The 22,063-nt window shown below is 56.5% G+C and overlaps 7 protein-coding genes across 12 annotated transcripts; 4 read left to right on the top strand and 3 right to left on the bottom strand.

The window, feature by feature from the left end:
• Nucleotides 1-836: 836 nt before the first annotated feature.
• On the top strand, nt 837-3,726 carry LOC117008659 (feather keratin 4-like). The gene is made up of 2 exons (XM_033082630.1): nt 837-899; nt 3,331-3,726. The coding sequence occupies exon 2, from the start codon at nt 3,334-3,336 to the stop codon at nt 3,724-3,726; it is 393 nt and encodes a 130-aa protein (XP_032938521.1). The 5' UTR covers nt 837-899; nt 3,331-3,333.
• Nucleotides 3,727-6,578: 2,852 nt separating this feature from the next.
• Nucleotides 6,579-6,944, bottom strand: LOC117008825 (claw keratin-like). Its single transcript, XM_033082906.1, has one exon. The coding sequence runs from the start codon at nt 6,942-6,944 to the stop codon at nt 6,579-6,581; it is 366 nt and encodes a 121-aa protein (XP_032938797.1).
• Nucleotides 6,945-9,371: 2,427 nt separating this feature from the next.
• Nucleotides 9,372-9,716, top strand: LOC117008660 (claw keratin-like). Its single transcript, XM_033082631.1, has one exon. The coding sequence runs from the start codon at nt 9,372-9,374 to the stop codon at nt 9,714-9,716; it is 345 nt and encodes a 114-aa protein (XP_032938522.1).
• A 2,620-nt stretch (nt 9,717-12,336) lies between these two features.
• On the bottom strand, nt 12,337-12,801 carry LOC117008820 (claw keratin-like). Of its 4 annotated transcripts, none has more exons than XM_033082899.1 (2): nt 12,513-12,801; nt 12,337-12,470 (listed from the first exon to the last, which is right to left on the bottom strand). In XM_033082899.1, the coding sequence occupies exons 1-2, from the start codon at nt 12,799-12,801 to the stop codon at nt 12,337-12,339; spliced, it is 423 nt and encodes a 140-aa protein (XP_032938790.1). The 4 variants fall into 4 exon arrangements, with proteins under 4 accessions (XP_032938790.1, XP_032938792.1, XP_032938791.1 ...); XM_033082901.1 differs by having other exon boundaries at nt 12,337-12,437; nt 12,495-12,801; XM_033082900.1 differs by having other exon boundaries at nt 12,337-12,437; nt 12,486-12,801.
• Nucleotides 12,802-15,251: 2,450 nt separating this feature from the next.
• LOC117008816 (claw keratin-like) lies at nt 15,252-15,716 on the top strand. 3 transcript variants are annotated; one of them, XM_033082893.1, is made up of 2 exons: nt 15,252-15,567; nt 15,616-15,716. In XM_033082893.1, exons 1-2 carry the CDS (start codon nt 15,252-15,254, stop codon nt 15,714-15,716), a joined length of 417 nt encoding a protein of 138 aa, XP_032938784.1. The 3 variants fall into 3 exon arrangements, with proteins under 3 accessions (XP_032938784.1, XP_032938785.1, XP_032938783.1); XM_033082894.1 differs by having other exon boundaries at nt 15,625-15,716; XM_033082892.1 differs by having other exon boundaries at nt 15,252-15,716.
• Nucleotides 15,717-16,035: 319 nt separating this feature from the next.
• On the bottom strand, nt 16,036-18,790 carry LOC117008661 (PE-PGRS family protein PE_PGRS5-like). Its single transcript, XM_033082632.1, has 3 exons — nt 18,451-18,790; nt 17,958-18,036; nt 16,036-16,426 (listed from the first exon to the last, which is right to left on the bottom strand). Exons 1-3 carry the CDS (start codon nt 18,788-18,790, stop codon nt 16,036-16,038), a joined length of 810 nt encoding a protein of 269 aa, XP_032938523.1.
• A 2,129-nt stretch (nt 18,791-20,919) lies between these two features.
• On the top strand, nt 20,920-21,276 carry LOC117008826 (claw keratin-like). Its single transcript, XM_033082907.1, has one exon. The coding sequence runs from the start codon at nt 20,920-20,922 to the stop codon at nt 21,274-21,276; it is 357 nt and encodes a 118-aa protein (XP_032938798.1).
• The last annotated feature ends 787 nt before the right edge of the window (nt 21,277-22,063 follow it).

Raw genomic sequence — 22,063 nt, forward strand, 5'->3', positions numbered from 1 at the left:
TAGACACCCCAGGAATTATTCGGATTTTATGAGGCACCTCCAGAGACCCCGCAGGGCTTTGGCGCTTATCGGGAATATTCGGGAGACATCAGAAAAATGAGATTTTCATTTTCAAAGAGGATCTCAAAACCTCGTCATGCAGGGAAATCATTCCATGGTAATCACGGTAATGACATCCTAGAGGATCTGACCTCACAAAGAATAAATTATGGAAAGTGTTCCATCATACCCCTCGTTTTAAACTCCATAATTCATGGTCGGCTTCGTTTTTATTCCAAAGATAACCCCGAGCTTTGCTCTTTAGATTTGCGCCAGATCCTCCCTGGATTTGGAAGCACATCCGTAAATCCCAGCGATATTTTGGGAAAGAATTCCTGATTTTTCCAGCTTTTAAACGAGGCACGGACACAATTCCCAGCGCTGGGTTTTTGCTTCCATAAGGAAAATCAGGAAAATCATCTCGGCGCTCCAAGCCTCCCTGCACACTTCATTTTTTTTTTTTTTTTAGCCAAGATAAGCTTTAAAAACCTCATTAATTCACTCTGCCTTTTCACCTCTTAATGAAACCAGGAGGGGAAAAGCAGGAAATTCCGGCATGAAAAGAGCTGGCGGGTTCTGCAATTTTTTTCTTGTTTTAATTTTTTTTTTCTTTTTTTTTTTTTTTTGGTTGGGAGGTTGTTGCCCAACGCGGATTTAGATAATCACAAACAGCCAGCAAAACAATTCCTGCGGCTCCAGGAGCGATCCCTGCACCGGGCTCGGCTCCCGAGTCATTAAAATTATTTTTTTTTTGGGTGGCTCAGCCGCCCCCGGGCATCCAGGGCAGGATATAAAAACCTCCCCGTCCTCACCGCGATTTTCTCGCTGCCTCTCCCGGTTCCTTCTCTCCGCTTCTCCGAGTAAGTTTTGATTCCCCCTGCTCGAAAAAAATTTAATTTTTTGCGTGGATTTCTCCTCAAAATCGGGGCTGAGTTATTCTGCAGAAATATTCCGGTTCTGAGGGATTTAGGAGCGGTTTCCGTGCTGGGGAAAAGGTGCAAAAATCAAAGCGGGGACTTTTCCAGGGCTTTGGAATTCGGGGGACAAGGAGGGAATCCGCCTCTTAATTCTGAAAAAAAAAAAAAAAAAAATATATATATATATATATATATGTGTGTGTGTGTGTGTGTGTGTGTGTTTATATTGGGGGAAGTTTTGGGATTTAAATTTTTAAATTTATGTTTGACGTGATCGGGGGAAGGTTTGGGGTGGGGAGAATTCATGGAAAAATTTGGGAATTCTGCTTGGAAGAGAGTTCGGGGCAGCTCCAGACGCGTTCGCATCGTTCTTGATTTAATTGGAGCCACATCGAGCGATGATTACTGATTATTAACTAAACTATTCTCGTAATAACTTTCATTTCTAACCGTTCCAACCGATCCAAAATCCTAAATCGCTTTTCAGAGATCAAATTCGGCATTCCTGCAGGTCAGTGCTGCGTTCTAACCTGAGGGAATCTGGAAGAAAATACCCTGCACTTTTTATTTTATTTTATTTTATTTTATTTTATTTTATTTTATTTTATTTTATTTTATTTTATTTTATTTTATTTTATTTTACTTTATTTTATTTTATTTTTTAATTATCAGAAGGATAAATTTGATTTGCAAGCTTTAAAAACCACTCTGATGCTACACCAGGCTTTTATGTGAGGATTTAACCTGAAGAAATAAACATCATTGAATAAATTTCCCCCAGGTGAAAATGTAATTTTCTCATTTGGCTTGTGTATATCACTGCAGAAATATTTTAACGTACATTATACAATAGAAATATTTTAATTATACGTTTCATTTATTAAACCAGCACTTAACACTCCCATTTATTCTCAGCTTTTTGGGTTTTTTTCCCCTATGTTTTAACAGAATATTTTCCTGAAAACGGGAATCTGCAAGGAAAATAACACAAAAATCAGGCAGGGTGCTAAATTCTGAAACAGGTGGAAAATCTGGAATTTTGTTTTGTTTTGTTTTGATTTTCCCCGCGTGGGAGGAACAGAGGCGCGGCGGGAACGAGTCCCAGCGCGTCCTCGGGAATTCCTCCAAAGCGCCGGGAGCGCTCGGGGCTGGGAAGGAAAGAGGAGGAGAAAAAGGAGAAATTTGAATTCCCGGCAGGAATTCAGAACAAATCGGGGCGGGGAAGTGAAAGGTGCGAGACAAAACCGCATCCAAATTCTCTCTGAGGGTCCCCCAAAGCCAAATTTCAATAATCAAAAAGATCAATTCTTGTCTTTGTTTAAATTATCCCTGACAAGATCCTAAAAGGAAAGGTCAAAAATTTTTAAAAGATCAAATTTTGTGTTTATTTAAATTATTGCCGACAAGATCCTAAAAGGAAAGGTCAAAAATCCAAAAAATCAATTTTTGTCTTTATTTAAATTATTTCCGACAAGATCCTAAAAGGAAAGGTCAAAAATCCAAAAAATCTATTTTTGTCTTTATCAAAATTATCCCTGACAAGATCCTAAAAGGAAATATCAGTTACATATCTTTATATCAATTATATGTCTTTATATCTATTATATTTCTTTGTATCAATTATATCTTTTTATATCAATTATATTTCTTTATATCAAATATACACCTTTATGTCAATTATATTTCTTTATATCAGTTATATTTCTTTATATAAAATAGGTATATTTATATCTATTATGTATCTTTATATCTATTACATTTCTTTATATCAATTACATATCTTTATATCAATTATATTTCTCTATATCGATTATATCTCTTTTTATCAATTATCTCTAACTTAAAGACAAATATCCATAACCAAGAGCTCAAATTCTGTCTCAACCCCAATTATCACTACCTTAGATTCAAATATTAATAACCAAAAACTGGGAGCGGTTTTTCTCCGGGTTTAAATATTTATTTGTATTTTTTAACCCCTCGAACGCCTTGCAGGCTCTCCAACAAACACTTAGACCCAAATCTCAATAGCCAAGAGCTGGGATCAGTTTTTTCTGCGGGTTTGGATTTTTATTTGTATTTTTTAACCCCTCGAATGCCTTGCAGTCTCTCTAACAATCCCTTAGATCCAAATATCAGTAACCAAGAGCTCAATTTCTGTCTCTACCCCAATTATCACTACCTTAGATCCAAATCTCAATAACCAAGATCTAGGAGGAGTTTTCCTCCCGGTTTGAATATTTATTTATATTTTTTAACCCCTCGAATGCTTTGCAGTCTCTCTAACAATCCCTTAGAGCCAAATATTAATAACCAAGAGCTGGGAGCACTTTTTCTCCGGGTTTAAACATTTATTCGTGTTTTTTCATCCCAGGCGATGGCTTCCACCCAGCTTGCCTGCGCGCCGCCCTGCGAGCCCAAGTGTCCGCAGCCGCTGGCCAGCAGCACCAACGAGCCCTGCGTGGTGACCTGCGGCGACTCTCGGGTCATCATCTACCCCCCTCCCGTGGTGGTCACCTTCCCGGGGCCCATCCTCACCACGTACCCGCAACAGACCGTGGTGGGAGCCTCGGAGCCCTCGGAGGTGGCCCCGGGCGAGCCCCCGGCGCCGCTGCCCGCGGAGGTGGCGACCAGGCTGGAGGACAAAGTGGCCGCGCCGGTGCTGGCCCGAGCCGAGCCTCGCTGCGCCCCCAAATATTCCTACAGCTACTCCTCGCAATGGACTCATCCCTGCAACGCCTCCCGCGCCGGGAAGCGCTGGAACTGCTGAGCGGGGAAATCCCGACTGCTGGAATGAAAATTCCAGATGCTGAAATTAAATTCCAGATCCTGAAATGTATTTCCAGCTGCTGAAGTGAAAATCCCAGCTGCTGAAACGAATTTCCAGCTGCTGAAATGAAAGTCCCAGATGCTGGAATGAAAATCCAGCTGCTGAAATTAGAATTCAGCTGTTGAAATGAAATTCCAGCTGCTGGAATGAAAATCCCAGCTGCTGAAATGAAATCCCAACTGCTGAAAGGAAATTCCAGCTGCTGGAATGGAAATCCAGCTGCTGAAATTAAAATCCAGCTGTTGAAATGAAATTCCAGCTGCTGGAATGAAAATCCCAGCTGCTGAAATGAAATCCCAACTGCTGAAAGGAAATTCCAGCTGCTGAAATGAAAATCCCAGCTGCTGAAATGAAATCCCAACTGCTGAAAGGAAATTCCAGCTGCTGAAATGAAAATCTCAGATGCTGAAATGAAATCCCAGCTGCTGGAATGAATTTCCAGATACTGGAATGAAATTCCTACTGATTAAATGAATTTCCAGCTGCTGGAATGAAAATCCCATTTGCTCAAATGAAAATTTCAGCTACTGAAATTAATTTCCAGATCTGGAATGAAAGTCCCAGATGCTGGAATGAAATTCCAGCTGCAGAAATTAAAATCCCACATGCAGAAATGAAACCCAGTTGCTGGAATGAAAATCCCATTTGCTGGAATGAATTTCCAACTGCTGACATGAAAATCCAGCTGTTGAAATGAATTTCCAGCTACTGGGATGAATTTCCAGCTGCTGAAATGAAATTTCCAGCTGTTGAAATGAAAATTCCAGCTGCTGAAATTCCGGCTGCTGCCCCGGCTCCCCCCAGGGAACTCAGCCCCGCCAGAGCCAGGCTCGAGTCGCAATTCCTAATTTTTATTTTTATTTTTTTTCCCTGCAGTTTAGAACGATTTTCCCGCAGCTTTCCAGTACAGTCCTGGCTTTCTGCCGTGCTTTGGCTTTTCCCCTGATTTTTTTTTTTTTACTGCCACTGAGCTTAGAAAGGTGACTTGAAATGCTCGGAATTGCACGGGAAAAGGGAAATTTCCTTTTTTAACAGAACTCCAAGAATGATGCTCTTTGTATCCTGTACAGTTTTGTTCCACGATTGTAGGAAAGCTTCTCTTTCCAAATAAATTTTCTGTACCCAAATGCGTTTTCTGTTGTCCTTTATCATATTAAAAAAATTTAAAATAAAAAAAAAGAGGGAGGCTTGGGTGGGATATCAGGCAAATTCTTGCCCCAGAGGCTGCCAAAACTCTCCCTCCAGGATATTTTGGATTTTGGGAAGTCTCTGCAGGGCCAGGGGTTGGATTTAGATGATTCTTGCAGGTCCCTTCCAGCTCAGGATATTTCCTAATTCCATGACAATAAATTCCTTCACTCTATGGTAACACTTTCCCTGTTACTCTATTTTTAATTGAACCTACATCATTGTTTATCCTCATTTACAGATATTCTGTGTTTATTCTTGGGGATCAAACGCCACAAAACCTCAGGGATTTATTTTTTTTTTTTTTTTTTTTTACATTGAATTTGTGTTTAACATTGGTCCTGATCCTGATCCTGGTCCTGGTCCTGGTCCTGGTCCAGTTTCTGGACCTGACACTGATCCAGATCCTGATCCTGACTCTGATCCTGGTCCTGATCCTGATCCTGATCCTGATCCTGATCCTGATCCTGGTCCTGATCCCGATCCTGATCCTGGTCCTGAATCTGATCCTGATCCTGATCCTGACTCTGATCCTGATCCTGACTCTGATCCTGATCCTGATCCTTATCCTGATCCTGGTCCTGAATCTGATTCTGACCCTAGTCCTGACCCTGATCCTCATCCTCATCCTGACCCTGATCCTGGTCCTGGATCCCAGCCCAGGGAGGAGCTGGAGCTGCTGCAGAGAGCCCGGAGGAGGCTCCAGGATGGGATCCCAGGGATGCAGGAAAGGCTGGCAGGAAAGGCTGGGATTGTTCAGCCTCCAGAAGCTCTGGGCTGAGCTCGCTGTGGCCTGGCAGGAGCTGAAGGGCTCCCAGGAACACAGGGAGAGACAATTCCCAAGGGATGGAGGGCCAGGATGAGGCTCAGACTGACAGGGAGGAGTTCAGAGGGAATTTTGGGGATAAATTCCTCCCTGGGAGGGGTCATTCCATGGATTCTCCATCCCTGGCAGTGCCAAGGCCAGGTTGGACAGGACTTGGAGCACCCTCGGACACTGCCAGTGTCCCTGCCCACGGCTGGGGTGGAACCGGACGAGTTTTAAGCTCCCTTCCCACCCAAACCGTGCTGCGATTCCCCGACCGCACATTTCACACCACCGCTCACTCAGACACTCATTCTCGGGCAGGAGGAAGAAACCCAGAAGAGAACAAATCCTTGATGCAACGCAGATTCTTTATTGCGGGTGCCAAAGGCCGCGGGCAGCGGCAGCGAGGGACGGAGCAGCGCAGCAACAACGCGCTGGGAACACAAAACCGCGGAGGCAGCAGCGAGCCCCAGGGCAGGGCGGCAGCGCAGAGATCCCCCCGGGCCGGGGCGGGCTGGGGGCTCGCAGCTGGGCACAGCAGGGCACAGCCTCAGCCCGGGGGCAGCACAGAGGGGGCGCAGAGGGGAGGCAGCGCTGGGGAGCCCCGAGGCGGCGGGCGAGGCTCGCCAGGGTCACCCCGGCAGGGTCCCAGCGAGCCCGCAGCTCCCGGGGCCGCGGGGCCAGCGCGGAGCAGCGGCTGCAGCTTCATCCTGCCCCGGGCGGCCAAGCACGGCTTTGGGGGCTGCGGGGGGAGCCGCGGGCAGAGGCAGCGCCGAGCTCCAGCGGGTTTTGGGCTTTAGCAGGGCCCGCAGGAGCCCCCGAAGGACCTGGAACCGCCGCAGCTGCCCCCGAAGCCTCCATAACCCCCAAATCCTCCATAGCCCCCATAGCCCCCGGAGCCCCCAAAGCCCCCATAGCCCCCACGGCGTCCAGAGGAGCCGCCGAAGCCGCCTCCGACGTAGGGAGCTCCTGCCGAGCCCACGATGCTCTGCTGCGGGAAGGAGCTGAGGATGGGCCCGGGGAAGGTGACCACCGAGGCCGGGGGCTGGATCACCACCGTGGAGTCGGGGCACTGCCGCACGCAGGGCTCGTTGCAGGTGTCAGCCAGAGGGGCCGGGGTGGCCACCCCGCAGCTGGGCACGCACAGGCTGGAGCAGGACATCCTTAGGTTCGGCTCGGGAAGCTGCGGGACAAGGCAGAGCCTGGCTCAGGTCAGGGACTCATCCCTGATCTTCTCTCCCACCTGGAGCCTTTGTCCTGCCTGGATCATCTCAGGCGGTGCCAGCGCAGCCCCTGGCACAGCTGCAGTGGTTCCTGCGAGCCCTCCTGCCCTCGCCAGCCCCGGCTCTTGCCTGCCCGTGGCCATGAAGAAAATCTCCCACATCCCCATGGCCAGGCTCGCACAGGACTGGAGCCCACGGGGAGAAGCCCAACATTCCAAATCTGCTCTGGGAAAGCTGCTGGGGCCGAGATTCCTGGGCAAATCCAAACCCCAACATCCCAAATCTGCTCTGGGAGAGCAGCTGGGGCCAAGATTCCTGGGCAAATCCAACCCCCAACATCCCACCTCTGCTCTGGGAGAGCTGCTGGGGCCAAGATTCCTGGGGAAATCCAGAGATTCCCTGGGAAAGGCTCGGATGGGGAAGGGAGGATGGAGGGAAGACTCGGACTCACCACAACGATCAAGGAGCAGATTGAAGCACAGGGAGCTGGATGGAGCCCTGTGGAGCTCTCGGCCCTTTTATCCATCCCAGAGTGCCCGGGGCAGTGTCCAGGGGTGGGGACAGGAGCCCCAGCTGACCATGGAACCAAGCGGACAAACATCATGACACAATCGTGGGGCAATTAAACCCATCCTAATTGGGGCTAGGGGGGAGTAAATGTGCCCTGGAGAGCCCCCAGGGACTGCCCGTGACCAAGCGCTGCGTGAACGATGATTTGTTGTACTCAGAGCCCCAACAAACCCCGACGTGTCCCTAATCCCCCTCTTTGCTTATGCACGAGAGTTTTGGGCATCACTCAGGAGCTTCGGAACGCCGGGCACAGCCAGCACATGCCATTAATCCCTTTTTTACGGGCTGCTAAATAGGGACGCCGGGAGGAAGAAGCCATCCCACCCACTCCGGGCTCATCCCAAACACCAAACGTGGCAGAGTCACAGAGAGGGCGGGATGGAAGGGACCGCAGGGGGACATCAGGAGAGGGTCATCGGGAGAGGGGCAGGGTCATCAGGGGAGGGTCAAGGTCATTTGGAGAGGGTCAGGGACATTAGGAGAGGGTCAAGGTCATTTGGAGAGGGTCACGGACATCAGCCCCAGGTCAGGGACATCAGGAGAGGGACAGGGACATCAGACTCGGGTCAGGGACATCAGGAGAGGGACAAGGACATCAGGAGAGGCTCAAGGTCATCAGGAGAGGGTCAAGGACATCAGCCCCAGGTCAGGGACATCAGGAGAGGGACAGGGACATCAGCCCCAGGTCAGGGACATCAGGAGAGGGACAAGGACATCAGACCCGGGTCAGGGACATCAGGAGAGGGACAGGGACATCAGCCCCAGGTCAGGGACATCAGGAGAGGGACAAGGACATCAGACCCGGGTCAGGGACATCAGGAGACGGTCAGGGACATCAGGAGAGGGTCAAGGTCATCAGGAGAGGGACAGAGACATCAGGAGAGGGACAAGGACATCAGCCTCAGGTCAGGGACATCAGGAGAGGGACAGAGACATCAGGAGAGGGACAGGGACATCAACCCCGGGTCATCAGCACAGGGACATCAGCAGAGGGTCAGGGACATCAGCCCTGGGTCATCGGGAGAGGATCAAGGTCATCAAGAGAGGGACAGGGACATCAAGAGAGGGTCAGAGACATCAGTCCCAGGTCAGGGACATCAGCAGAGGGACAGGGACATGAGCCCTGGGACACCAGCACAGGGACATCAGCCCTGGGTCATAAATCCTGGGTCAGGGACATCAGGAGAGGGACATCAGGAGATACCAGGAGAGGGACAGGGACATCAGCCTTGGTCATCAGCCCCAGACCCAGCCGGGCACTGCTGCTCAGGACACGACCAGGTTGGGTTCAGCGTGGCAGGGCTGGGCACGGCCGCATCCCAAAGGATGCCCTGGATTGTTCTCTGTAAGCAAAGCGAGGGATTAGGGCCAGAGCTGGGTTTATTGGGGCTGCAAGCTCAGCTCTGTCTGTCGTGTCATCAATCATAGGCCAGGCCTGGCCCCACAAACGCCTCTCTCTCTCCCTTCATTTCCACACTGATGTCCACAATGGGGGGGGGGGTGACAGAATTTTCCTGCGTCCCTTCACTTTATGAAGCGTGGATTCCTAATTACCGGGGGTGAGGGGGGCTGCCCTCACCCCTGGACACTGCCCCAGGCTCTCCGGGCTGTATAAAAGAGCCGAGCTCCTTGCACAGCTCCATCCACACTCCTCCACTCGACTCCTCTCTTCACCCAGGTGAGTGCAGCTCCCCAAAACCTCTTGGTGATCTCTCTCTACCTCCTTCCATGCCATTCCTTTCTCACACCTTTCCTTCTCCTCGGGGATGTTTTCCAGAAGCCTTCACCTGTCAAGGATGTCCTGCTCCAGCCTGTGCGTGCCCAGCTGCGGGGTGGCCACCCCGGCCCCTCTGGCTGACACCTGCAACGAGCCCTGCGTGCGGCAGTGCCCCGACTCCACGGTGGTGATCCAGCCCCCGGCCTCGGTGGTCACCTTCCCCGGGCCCATCCTCAGCTCCTTCCCGCAGCAGAGCGCCGTGGGCTCGGCAGGAGCTCCCTACGTCGGAGGCGGCTTCGGCGGCTCCTCTGGACGCCGTGGGGGCTCCGGGGGCTTTGGGGGCTCCGGGGGCTATGGAGGTTACGGAGGATTTGGAGGCTTCGGCGGCAGCTGCGGCGGCTCCAGAGGCTGCGGGCCCTGCTAAGCCCCAGCCCCAGCGCGACCCCAGCCCCAGCAGAGCTCCAGCAGCGCCCCCGGCACATCCCCGCACGCCCCCGCCTGAAGGAAGCGAATCCCTCGGGCCCTGCCCGCCCCAGGAGCCCGCCCGGGGTCACTCCGCTCTGCCCCGCTCCTGCCGCGCTCCGAGCCCCGCAGCCATCGCTGCCCGCTCCCCGCACGGCCCCGCCTCGGCTCCGGCCCCCGCGCCTCGGCCCGGGCTCCGCCGGGCTCTGCCCACGGCCGGGACACGCGGGGAGCGCTCGCCCGGGGCCCCGCTGCTCTGCCGGCCGCCCCCCGGCCCCGCACGGCAATAAAAGCTGGCTTGCATTGCAATGTTCACCTGCTCCCGTCTGCTCCGTGCTGCGCGCCCCGCACCGACAGCGGGGGTTCGGGGGGTTCGGGAGGATTCTGGGGGAGTTCGGGGGGTTCGGGAGGGTTCGGGAGGTTCTGGAGGGGTTCCGAGAGGGTTCTGAAGGGGTTCTGGGGGTTCTGGAGGTTCTGGGGAATTCTGATGGGCTCCGGGAGGGTTCAGGACGTTCCAGAGGGGTTCCGGAGGGGTTCTGGGAGAGTTCTGAGGGGGTTCTGGAGGATTCTGGGGTGTTTCGGGTTCCAGGATGTTCCAGGTGGTTCGGAGGGGTTCTGGGAGGGTTCTTGGAGGGTTCTGGGATGTTCCGAGGGGTTCCGGGCAGCCCCGCTCGGACAAGGCTCAGCCCAAGCCCTGCGAGCTCCAGGACTCCTCCTGCCCGTCCTTGGCCACCGCAGCTCGAGCAGCAGAGTCCCCCCGGCCGGACCCTGCCCAACTCCTGCCTCGGAGCCTCTCGCTCCGGCCCTGGCCGGCTCCTGCCCACCCTGGGCTCCTGCTCTGCAGCCCCACGAGAGCCCCGGGCCCCAGGGCCAGCTCCCTTCCCACTCGGGCCATTCCCCAGGGGCCGCCTGGAGCGCCCGGCCCGTGGCGATTGGGGGGCGAGGGGAGTCCCCCCAGGGACCTGGCCCAGCTCGGGGGCTCTGGGGAGGCGCTGGCTGGGGAGGGCAGAGGGGCAAGAGCCCCCAACAGTGCCCCCACTCCTTGTCCTGCACCCCTCACACATTCCCGCAGCCTGGCACCCCCTCCTGCCCTGCTTCTCCCGGGCATTGCGCGGCTCCTGGGAGCGCTGTTGGTTCTGCTTCATCCCCACTGCGGGTTCAGGAGCCTTTCCTGTGATCCCTAGTGTCACCCATCCCTCCCCGGTGTCCCCAATGTCACCAAACCCTTCCTGGGAACCCAATCTCACCAAACCCTTCCTGGGCTCCTCGATGTCACCCAACCCTTCATGGGATCCCTGATGTCACCAAACCCTACCTGGGATCCCCAGTGCCACCCAACCCTTCCTCGGGTCCCTGCTGTCACCCATCCCTTCCTCGTGTCCCCAATGTCACCAAACCCTTGCTGGTGTCACCGGTGTCACCCACCCCCACCAACACTCGGCTCTGACCAGCAGAACTTCCCCCAGCCCCGTGCTCAGGCCCAGACCCTGCTGACACTTGGCTGCCCCTGCTCACTCTGATCCATAAATAAATAAGAAGAATAAAATGTTATTTCTTATATTCCGAAAATTGGATACAGCGGAACTGTTGCGATAATATGAATAGAGTATTAAATATTTTTGTCTAAAACTGATGTTTATGAACTCACAAATAAATATAAAATCCCAAACCCAGGCAGTTTTGGTGTTAATTTGATCTCTGGAAGGAATTTCCAGATGCATCCATAGACCAAGGAAGGGACCTCAGCGGGTGGGAGCTCCCAGCTCCTGCTCCAAGCGCTTTGTGCTCCACGGGACCGAGCCCTGCGCTCATCCCACGGCGTGCAGAGAACACCGGGCAATTCCTGCTTGGGGCCATCTCCTCCCTTGGTCTGTAGCCACCACCCCCAGCTGACCAGGCCGGGCAACCCGGGCCATGCAGCCGGGATCGCTGCCATTCCCTGTCCCTTCCACGGCCCCGAGGAGCGCCAGCCCAGCCCAGGAGCTGATGTGGGCTTGGCTGCTGCGGCTGAGGATGGAAAAGAGTTTTTGCAGGAACCTCGTGATCCCTTCCCCGTTGCCAGCGAGGCTCTGGGCATGTCCCGCTGTCCCTGTGCCGGCAGAGCACGGCAAACCGGGCGGGATGTGGTGCCCAGAGCCCGCGGGCTCGCCCATCGTCGGCTGGAACACACGGAGCCCAGCGTGCCCGACCCCAGGGGCACTGCCCGGGGCATTGCAGAGCCCAGAGCGCACCCGGGAGATCGGGGCAGGGGGAAAAGGGAGGCTGAAGGAAAACCAGGAGTCAACATTGCAATGCAAGACAGCTTTTATTGCAGGGGGAGGGCAGCAGGGGCTCGGCAGGACAGCGGGGCCATGGCCAAGGGTTGGCCCTGGCTGTGCTGGCCCCGGGGGAGCAGCAGCAACCCCGGGTGAGGGGAGGCTCAGGCGGGGCAGGGACGAGGCAGAGGTGGCTCCCAAGCTGGCACGGGGCTGCCGAGGAGCAGAACCGAGCCATGCTCAAGGGCTTTTCTTTCACACAGCGTCGGGTCGGGATGTGCCGGGGCTTCTCCTGCAGCTCTCTGTGCTCGGAGGCCGCGCTCGGGCTTAGCAGGGCCCGCAGTTGCCATTGAGGTAGCGGTGGCCACTGCTCCAGCCCCCGGTGCCACAGCTGCCATAGCCCCCATAGCCTCCATAGCCTCCGTAGCCTCCACAGCCCCATCCCCCGTAGCCCCCACGGCCTCCATAGCCCCAACCCCCGTAACCATAACGGCTTCCATAACCCCCGTAGCCTCCGAATCCTCCGTAGCCACCAAATCCTCCGTAGCCAGCACGGCTTCCAAAGGCGCCACCGGAGCCGGCTCCCACGTAGGGAGCTCCTGCCGAGCCCACGGCGCTCTGCTGCGGGAAGGAGCTGAGGATGGGCCCGGGGAAGGTGACCACCGAGGCCGGGGGCTGGATCACCACCGTGGAGTCGGGGCACTGCCGCACGCAGGGCTCGTTGCAGGTGTCAGCCAGAGGGGCCGGGGTGGCCACCCCGCAGCTGGGGACGCACAGGCTGGAGCAGGACATCCTTAGGTTCGGCTAGAGAAGCTGCGGGACAAGGCAGAGCCTGGCTCAGGTCAGGGATTCATCCCAAATCTTTTCTCCCACCTGCAGCCTTTGTCCTGCCTGGATCATCTCAGGCGTCCTGAACATGGCCCCATCCCATGAAAAATCCTGCTCAGATCCCTTTTTCCCCTCGCCATCCCTGAGTCTTGCTTGCCCATAGAAACTAAGGAAACTTTGACATCCAAAAGACCGAAAATATTCAAGCTTCCATAAGCCCTTAGCCCATCAGTTTAACAAAATCCTTTCTAACTCTGCACTAGGAGAACCAGGGGAACACACAGGCAAGAGTTCATTGAGAAAGACTCCTTGAGAAAAACACCAAAGATTCTTTCAGAAAAACCCCAAAGATTCCTTCAGAAAAACCCCAAAGATTCTTGAGAAAACCCCAAAGAATCTTGAGAAAACCCCAAGGATTCCTTGACAAAGCCCCAAATATTCCTTGAGAAAACCCCAAAGAGTCCTTGAGAAAAACACCAAAGATTCCTTGAGAAAAACCCCAAAGATTCCTTGACAAAGCCCCAAAGATTCCTTGAGAAAACCCCAAGGATTCCTTGACAAAGATAAAGGAGGACAGAGGAAGGAAGGCTTGGACTTACCAAGGTGATAAGGCGAGTCAAGCAGTGGAAGATGGATAGAGCTCTGTGAAAACTTTGGGCCTTTTATACATCTCCCAAAGGGCCCGGGGCATCAGGAAAAGGGAGCGGTGGCAGAAAAATAACACCTAATTAGGAATTCCAGCTGACAAGCTTCATCAAAAAGATAATGTTGCAATACAATTATACACCTCGACATCAGGGAGATTGGTGTGGAAATGTCCTGGTCCATCGTTAATTACAGACAGACACGGCGCTGTCAGAGCTGAGCTCGCAGCCCCAATAAACCCAGCTCTGGCCCTAATCCCTCGCTTTGCTTACAAAGAATCCCGAGCATCCTTTGGGATGTGGCTGTGCCCAGCCCCGCTGAGAGCAACAGTGCCTGTGAAAACCCAAAACATCCCTCTGGCTTCGCTGGATGGCTCAAAACCCAGGCAGGGGGCTCAGGAACCTGGGCACAGTGCCCAAAACCCCTGCGCCTTCGAATTCTCTCCCTGGGAAAAACTAAAACCCTTGCGTGAAGAATTACAAGTAAAAAAAAATAAGTAGAGTGTAAATTAAATTATTATAAAGTTGAAAAGTAGGTTTTTAAGATTGTTTATAATCAGGATCTGGGGTCAAGATGGGGGGATTTGGGCGTGTTCTGTCCTTCTTTCTCCTTCTTCCTGCATCCATCTTTTGGGTGATGTTGGCAATTTTGGATTGGTCTAGAGTAGAACCAGACTGTACAATAAGTGATAGGTGTTGGAAGATAATTGTAAATAATCTTTATGAAGTATTTAGTATAAAGAGATAATGCCATCCCAGGGGTGGGCTGACCTGCTTGAACAGACCTGGGCTGAGCAGGGAAAGAACTTTGAGATGAGATAAAATAAACACCTCTGGAAACAACAGAAGAGTCTCCTGACTCTTTCTCCGGTGCTCGGGCTGGAACGCAGAGACTCTAAAACACACACAAGTGGTCGGCTCAGGTTCAACAGAGACACCACCGGCCACAGTGCCCAGCTGAGCCTGGCCTGGGCTCACGGACAGGGCCAGCCTGGCTCTGGGGGGCTCGGCCACCACTGGGATCTGCCCCCTCTGCTCTTTGCAGGGGGAAACCCCAAAGTCCTCCTGAACTTCCAGATGGGACATTCACAGTCGTGTCAGGGACACCAAAACCTTGGGCTGAGCATCTTCTGCTGGCCCTGGGAGCCGGTGGGGTTGGGGAGACACCCCGAGAGCGGCTCCTGCTCCTGCCCCAGCCTCGGCTGCCTCTGTTTACCAGCCCGTAAAAGGGAGCTAATGACAGGGGGGATGGCTGGGGCAGCGCCTCAAAGAGCTGCTGCAAGATGCCAGGAATTGTTCTCTGTAAGCAAAGCGAGGGATTAGGGCCAGAGCGGGGTTTATTGGGGCTGCGAGCTCAGCTCCCTCTGTCATGTCATTAATCATCGGCCACGGGTGTCGCTCCCATCACCTCCTCCTGGTCCAGGGCACGTTTTCACACCTGTGTCCCCAATGAGGGGATGCCATGGAATTATCTTGCGACATTATCTCTCTGATGAGGCTTGTCAGCGTAAATTCCTAATTACTAGGATTTTTTGTTTTTGACAACACCCCATTTCCTAAAGCCCCAGGCTCTCTGGGCTGTATAAAAGAGCCGAGCTCCTTGCACAGCTCCATCCACACTTCTCCACTCGACTCCTCTCTACACCCAGGTGAGTGCAGCTCCCCAAAAACCTGTTGGGGATCTCTCTGTCCTTCCTTCCATGCCATTCCTTTCTCACACCTTTCCTTCTCCTCGGGGATGTTTTCCAGAAGCCTTCACCTGTCTCAAGGATGTCCTGCTCCAGCCTGTGCGTGCCCAGCTGCGGGGTGGCCACCCCGGCCCCTCTGGCTGACACCTGCAACGAGCCCTGCGTGCGACAGTGCCCCGACTCCACGGTGGTGATCCAGCCCCCGGCCTCGGTGGTCACCTTCCCCGGGCCCATCCTCAGCTCCTTCCCGCAGCAGAGCGCCGTGGGCTCGGCAGGAGCTCCCTACGTGGGAGCCGGCTCCGGTGGCGCCTTCGGAAGCCGCGGTGGCTACGGAGGCTATGGAGGATTTGGTGGCTACGGAGGATTTGGTGGCTACGGAGGATTTGGTGGCTACGGGGGTTGGGGCTATGGAGGCCGTGGGGGCTACGGTGGATGGGGCTGTGGAGGCTATGGAGGCTATGGAGGCTATGGGGGCTATGGCAGCTGTGGCACCGGGGGCTGGAGCAGTGGCCACCGCTACCTCAATGGCAACTGCGGGCCCTGCTAAGGCCGAGCGCGGCCTCCGAGCACAGAGAGCTGCAGGAGAAGCCCCGGCACATCCCGACCCGACGCTGTGTGAAAGAAAAGCCCTTGAGCATGGCTCGGTTCTGCTCCTCGGCAGCCCCGTGCCAGCTTGGGAGCCACCTCTGCCTCGTCCCTGCCCTGCCTGAGCCTCCCCTCACCCGGGACTGCTGCTGCTGCTCCCGCTGGGCCAGCACAGCCAGGGCCAGCCCTTTGCCATGGCCCCGCTGTCCTGCCGAGCCCCTGCTGCCCTCCCCCTGCAATAAAAGCTGTCTTGCATTGCAATGTTGACTCCTGGTTTTCCTTCAGCCTCCCTTTTCCCCGCTGCCCCGATCTCCCGGGTGCGCACCGGGCTCTGCAATGCCCCGGGCAGTGCCCCTGGGGCCGGGCACCCTGGGCTCCGTGTGTTCCAGCCGAGGATGTGCGATCCCGCGGGCTCTGGGCACCACATCCCGCCCGGCTGGCCGTGCTCTGCCGGCACAGGGACCGCGGGACATGCCCAGAGCCTCGCTGGCCACGGGGAAGGGATCACGAGGTTCCTGCAGAAACTCTTCTCCATCCTCAGCCGCAGCAGCCAAGCCCACATCAGCTACTGGGCTGGGCTGGCGCTCCTCGGGGCCGTGGAAGGGGCAGGGAATGGCAGCGATCCCCGCTGCATGGCCCAGGTTGCCCGGTCTGGCCAGCTGGGGGTGGTGGCTACAGGCCAAGGGGGGAGATGGCCCCAAGCAGGACTTGCCCGGTGTCCTCTGCACGCCATGGGATGAGCGCAGGGCTCGGTCCCAGGGAGCACAAAGCGCTTGGAGCAGGAGCTGGGAGCTCCCACCCACTGAGGTCCCTTCCTTGGTCTGAGGATGTGTCTGGAAATTCCTTCCAGAGATCAAATTAACACCAAAACTGCCTGGGTTTGGGATTTTATATTTATTTGTGAGTTCATATAGATCAGTTTTAGACAATATTATTTCATACTTGATTCACATTAAAGCAACAATTCAACTGTATCCAATATTCGGAATATAAGAAATAACATTTTATTCTCCTTTTTTATTTATGGATCAGAGTGAGCAGGGGCATCCAAGGGCCAGCAGGGTCTGGGCCTGAGCACGGGGCTGGGGGAAGCTCTGCTGGGAAGAGCCGAGTGACACCGGTGACACCAGGAAGGGTTTGGTGACACCGGGGACACCAGGAAGGGTTTGCTCACATTGGGGAAGCCAGGAAGGGCTGCGTGACACCAGGGACACGAGGAAGGGATGGGTGACAGCAGGGACCCGAGGAAGGGTTGGGTGACACTGGGGATCCCAGGTAGGGTTGGGTGACACTGGGGATCCCAGGTAGGGTTTGGTGACATTAGGGATCCCAGGAAGGACTGGGTGACATTGAGGACCCGAGGAAAGGCAGGGTGACACTGGTGATCCCAGGAAGGGTTTGGTGGAATCCCAGGAAAGGCTCCTGAACCCACACTGGGGTTGACGCAGAGCCAGCAGTTCTCCAAGGAGCCGCGCAATGCCCGGGAGAAGCGGGGCAGGAAGGGGTGCCAGGCTGCGGGAATGTGTGAGGGGCTCAGGGCAAGGAGTGGGGGCACTGTTGGGGGCTCTTGTCCCTCTGCCCTCCCCAACCAGAGCCTCCCCAGAGCCCCCGAGCTGGGCCAGGTCCCTGGGGGGACTCCCCTCGCCCCCCAATCGCCACGGGCCGGGCGCTCCAGGCGGGCCCTGGGGAATGGCCCGAGTGGGAAGGGAGCTGGCCCTGGGGCCCGGGGCTCTCGTGGGGCTGCAGAGCAGGAGCCCAGGGTGGGCAGGAGGCGGCCAGGGCCGGAGCGAGAGGCTCCGAGGCAGGAGCTGGGCAGGGTCCGGCCGGGGGGACTCTGCTGCTCGGGCTGCGGTGGCCAAGGACGGGCAGGAGGAGTCCTGGAGCTCGCAGGGCTTGTGCTGAGCCTTGTCCGAGCGGGGTTGTCCGGAACCCCTCGGAACATCCCAGAACCCTCCAAGAACCCTCCCAGAACCCCTCTGAACCACCTGGAACATTCCGGAACCTGAAACACCCCAGAACCCTCTGGAACCCCATCAGAACTCTCCCAGAACCCCTCCGGAACCCCTCTGGAACGTCCCGAACCCTCCTGGAACCCCTCAGAATCCCCCAGAACCTCCCGAACCCCCGGAACCCATTCAGAACCCTCCCAGAACCCCTCTGGAACCTCCTGAACCCTCCCGGAGCCCATCAGAATCCCCAGAACCTCCCGAATCCCCGAACCCTCCCGAAGCCCCCCAGAACCGTCCCAAACCCTCCCGAACCCCCCGAACCCCCCGAACCCCCGCTGTCGGTGCGGGGCGCGCAGCACGGAGCAGACGGGAGCAGGTGAACATTGCAATGCAAGCCAGCTTTTATTGCCGTGCGGGGCCGGGGGGCGGCCGGCAGAGCAGCGGGGCCCCGGGCGAGCGCTCCCCGCGTGTCCCGGCCGTGGGCAGAGCCCGGCGGAGCCCGGGCCGAGGCGCGGGGGCCGGAGCCGAGGCGGGGCCGTGCGGGGAGCGGGCAGCGACGGCTGTGGGGCTCGGAGCGCGGCAGGAGCGGGGCAGAGCGGGGTGACCCCGGGCGGGCTCCTGGGGTGGGCCCGGCCCGAGGGATTCGCTTCCTTCAGGCGGGGGCGTGCGGGGATGTGCCGGGGGCGCTGCTGGAGCTCTGCTGGGGCTGGGGTCGCGTTCGGGCTGGGGCTTAGCAGGGCCCGCAGGAGCCCCCGAAGGACCTGGAACCGCCGCAGCTGCCCCCGAAGCCTCCATAACCTCCGAAGCCTCCATAACCCCCAAATCCTCCGTAGCCCCCGGAGCCCCCACGGCGTCCAGAGGAGCCGCCGAAGCCGCCTCCGACGTAGGGAGCTCCTGCCGAGCCCACGGCGCTCTGCTGCGGGAAGGAGCTGAGGATGGGCCCGGGGAAGGTGACCACCGAGGCCGGGGGCTGGATCACCACCGTGGAGTCGGGGCACTGCCGCACGCAGGGCTCGTTGCAGGTGTCAGCCAGAGGGGCCGGGGTGGCCACCCCGCAGCTGGGGACGCACAGGCTGGAGCAGGACATCCTTGAGACAGGTGAAGGCTTCTGGAAAACATCCCCGAGGAGAAGGAAAGGTGTGAGAAAGGAATGGCATGGAAGGAGGCAGAGAGAGATCGCCGAGAGGTTTTTGGGGAGCTGCACTCACCTGGGTGAAGAGAGGAGTCGAGTGGAGGAGTGTGGATGGAGCTGTGCAAGGAGCTCGGCTCTTTTATACAGCCCGGAGAGCCTGGGGCAGTGTCCAGGGGTGGGTGCAGCCCCCCTCACCCCCGGTAATTAGGAATCCACGCTTCATAAAGTGAAGGGACGCAGGAAAATTCTGTCACCCCCCCCCCATTGTGGACATCAGTGTGGAAATGAAGGGGGGAGAGAGGCGTTTGTGGGGCCAGGCCTGGCCATGATTAATGACATGACAGACACGGCACTGTCAGAGCTGAGCAGCCCCAATAAACCCCGCTCTGGCCCTAATCCCTCGCTTTGCTTACAGAGAACAATTCCTGGCATCTTGCAGCAGCTCTTTGAGGCGCTGCCCCAGCCATCCCCCCTGTCATTAGCTCCCTTTTACGGGCTGGTAAACAGAGGCAGCCGAGGCTGGGGCAGGAGCAGGAGCCACTCTCGGGGTGTCTCCCCAACCCCACCGGCTCCCAGGGCCAGCAGAAGATGCTCAGCCCAAGGTTTTGGTGTCCCTGACACGGCTGTGAATGTCCCATCTGGAAGTTCAGGAGGACTTTGGGGTTTGCACGTTCTGGTTTCCCCCTGCAAAGAGCAGAGGGGGCAGATCCCAGGGTTGGCCGAGCAGGTCAGCCCACCCCTGGGATGGCATGATCTTTTTATACTTAAAACTACATAAACATTATTTACAATTATCTTCCAATACCTATCACTTATTGTACAGTCTGGTTCTGCTGTAGACCAATCCAAAAGTGCCAACATCACCCAAAAGATGGATGCTAGGAGGAAGGAGAAAGAAGGACACAACACACCGAGGTTCCCCCATCTTGACCCCAGATCCTGATTATAAACAATCTTAAAAACCTACTTTTCAACTTTATAATAATTTAATTTACACTCTACTTATTTTTTGTCACTTGTAATTCTTCATGTAAGGGTGATAGTTTTTCCCAGAGAGAGAAGTCGAAGGCACAGGGGTTTTGGGCACTGTGCCCAGGCTCCTGAGCCCCCTGCCTGGGTTTTGAGCCATCCAGAGAAGCCAGAGGGATGTTTTGGGTTTTCACAGGCACTGCTGCTCTCAGCGGGGCTGGGCACGGCCACATCCCAAAGGATGCTCGGGATTCTTTGTAAGCAAAGTGAGGGATTAGGGCCAGAGCGGGGTTTATTGGGGCTGCGAGCTCAGCTCTGACAGCGCCGTGTCTGTCTGTAATTAATGATGGGCTCTCCCTCCCACGCCTGTCATGGTCCAGGACATGTTTCTGCACCAATATCACCAATAAGGGAATGACAAATGTTTGTCCCCCATCATTACCTGTGTCATTTCACTTGTCAGCATAAAATTATGAATCGCGGGGGCTCCTGTCCCCACCCCTGGACACTGCCCCGGGCACTCTGGGATGGATAAAAGGGCCGAGAGCTCCACAGGGCTCCATCCAGCTCCCTGTGCTTCAACCTGCTCCTTGATCGTTGTGGTGAGTCCGAGTCTTCCCTCCATCCTCCCTTCCCCATCCGAGCCTTTCCCAGGGAATCTCTGGATTTCCCCAGGAATCTTGGCCCCAACAGCTCTCCCAGAGCAGATTTGGGATGCTGGGGTTGGGGTTTGCCCAGGAATCTTGGCCCCAGCAGCTCTCCCAGAGCAGATTTGGGATGCTGGGGTTTGGATTTACCCAGGAATCTTGGCCCCAGCAGCTCTCCCAGAGCAGATTTGGGATGTTGGGCTTCTCCCCGTGGGCTCCAGTCCTGTGCGAGCCTGGCCATGGGGATGTGGGAGATTTTCTTCATGGCCACGGGCAGGCAAGAGCCGGGGCTGGCGAGGGCAGGAGGGCTCGCAGGAGCCACTGCAGCTGTGCCAGGGGCTGTGCTGGCACCGCCTGAGATGATCCAGGCAGGACAAAGGTTCCAGGTGGGAGAGAAGATTTGGGATGAGTCCCTGACCTGAGCGTTGGCTCTGCCTTGTCCCGCAGCTTCCCCAGCCGAACCTAAGGATGTCCTGCTCCAGCCTGTGCGTGCCCAGCTGCGGGGTGGCCACCCCGGCCCCTCTGGCTGACACCTGCAACGAGCCCTGCGTGCGGCAGTGCCCCGACTCCACGGTGGTGATCCAGCCCCCGGCCTCGGTGGTCACCTTCCCCGGGCCCATCCTCAGCTCCTTCCCGCAGCAGAGCGCCGTGGGCTCGGCAGGAGCTCCCTACGTCGGAGGCGGCTTCGGCGGCTCCTCTGGACGCCGTGGGGGCTATGGGGGCTTTGGGGGCTCCGGGGGCTATGGAGGATTTGGGGGTTATGGAGGCTTCGGCGGCAGCTGCGGCGGTTCCAGGTCCTTCGGGGGCTCCTGCGGGCCCTGCTAAACCCCAAAACCCGCTGGAGCTCGGCGCTGCCTCTGCCCGCGGCTCCCCCCGCAGCCCCCAAAGCCGTGCTTGGCCGCCCGGGGCAGGATGAAGCTGCAGCCGCTGCTCCGCGCTGGCCCCGCGGCCCCGGGAGCTGCGGGCTCGCTGGGACCCTGCCGGGGTGACCCTGGCGAGCCTCGCCCGCCGCCTCGGGGCTCCCCAGCGCTGCCTCCCCTCTGTGCCCCCTCTGTGCTGCCCTCGGGCTGAGGCTGTGCCCTGCTGTGCCCAGCTGCGAGCCCCCAGCCCGCCCCGGCCCGGGGGGATCTCTGCGCTGCCGCCTTGCCCTGGGGCTCGCTGCTGCCTCCGCGGTTTTGTGTTCCCAGCGCGTTGTTGCTGCGCTGCTCCGTCCCTCGCTGCCGCTGCCCGCGGCCTTTGGCACCCGCAATAAAGAATCTGCGTTGCATCAAGGATTTGTTCTCTTCTGGGTTTCTTCTTCCTGCCCGAGAATGAGTGTCTGAGTGAGCGGCGGTGTGAAATGTGCGGTCGGGGAGTCGCAGCACGGTTTGGGTGGGAAGGGACCTTAAAACTCGTCCGGTTCCACCGCAGCCGTGGGCAGGGACACTGGCAGTGTCCGAGGGTGCTCCAAGTCCTGTCCAGCCTGGCCTTGGGCACTGCCAGGGATGGGGAATCCATGGAATGACCCCTCCCAGGGAGGAATTTATCCCCAAAATCCCACCTGTCAGTCTGAGCCCACTCCCCTTCATCCTGGCCCTCCATCCCTTGGGAATTGTCTCTCCCCGTGTTCCTG

The sequence above is a fragment of the Catharus ustulatus genome, chromosome 30 (assembly GCF_009819885.2).
Source record: "Catharus ustulatus isolate bCatUst1 chromosome 30, bCatUst1.pri.v2, whole genome shotgun sequence".
NCBI lineage: Eukaryota > Metazoa > Chordata > Aves > Passeriformes > Turdidae > Catharus > Catharus ustulatus.

Coding starts and splice junctions, on each gene's coding strand:
- LOC117008825 (XM_033082906.1), bottom strand. CDS start 6,944: ATGTCCTGCTCCAGCCTGTGCGTGCCCAGCTGCGGGGTGGCCACCCCG.
- LOC117008660 (XM_033082631.1), top strand. CDS start 9,372: ATGTCCTGCTCCAGCCTGTGCGTGCCCAGCTGCGGGGTGGCCACCCCG.
- LOC117008826 (XM_033082907.1), top strand. CDS start 20,920: ATGTCCTGCTCCAGCCTGTGCGTGCCCAGCTGCGGGGTGGCCACCCCG.
- LOC117008659 (XM_033082630.1), top strand. CDS start 3,334: ATGGCTTCCACCCAGCTTGCCTGCGCGCCGCCCTGCGAGCCCAAGTGT.
- LOC117008816 (XM_033082892.1), top strand. CDS start 15,252: ATGTCCTGCTCCAGCCTGTGCGTGCCCAGCTGCGGGGTGGCCACCCCG.
- LOC117008661 (XM_033082632.1), bottom strand. CDS start 18,790: ATGTCCTGCTCCAGCCTGTGCGTCCCCAGCTGCGGGGTGGCCACCCCG. Junction 18,037..18,450: donor TTCCAGGTCCTTCGGGGGCT/CCTGCGGGCCCT, acceptor GCACCGACAGCG/GGGGTTCGGGGGGTTCGGGG. Junction 16,427..17,957: donor AGGGTTCGGGGATTCGGGAG/GTTCTGGGGATT, acceptor CTTGGCCTGTAG/CCACCACCCCCAGCTGGCCA.
- LOC117008820 (XM_033082898.1), bottom strand. CDS start 12,801: ATGTCCTGCTCCAGCCTGTGCGTCCCCAGCTGCGGGGTGGCCACCCCG.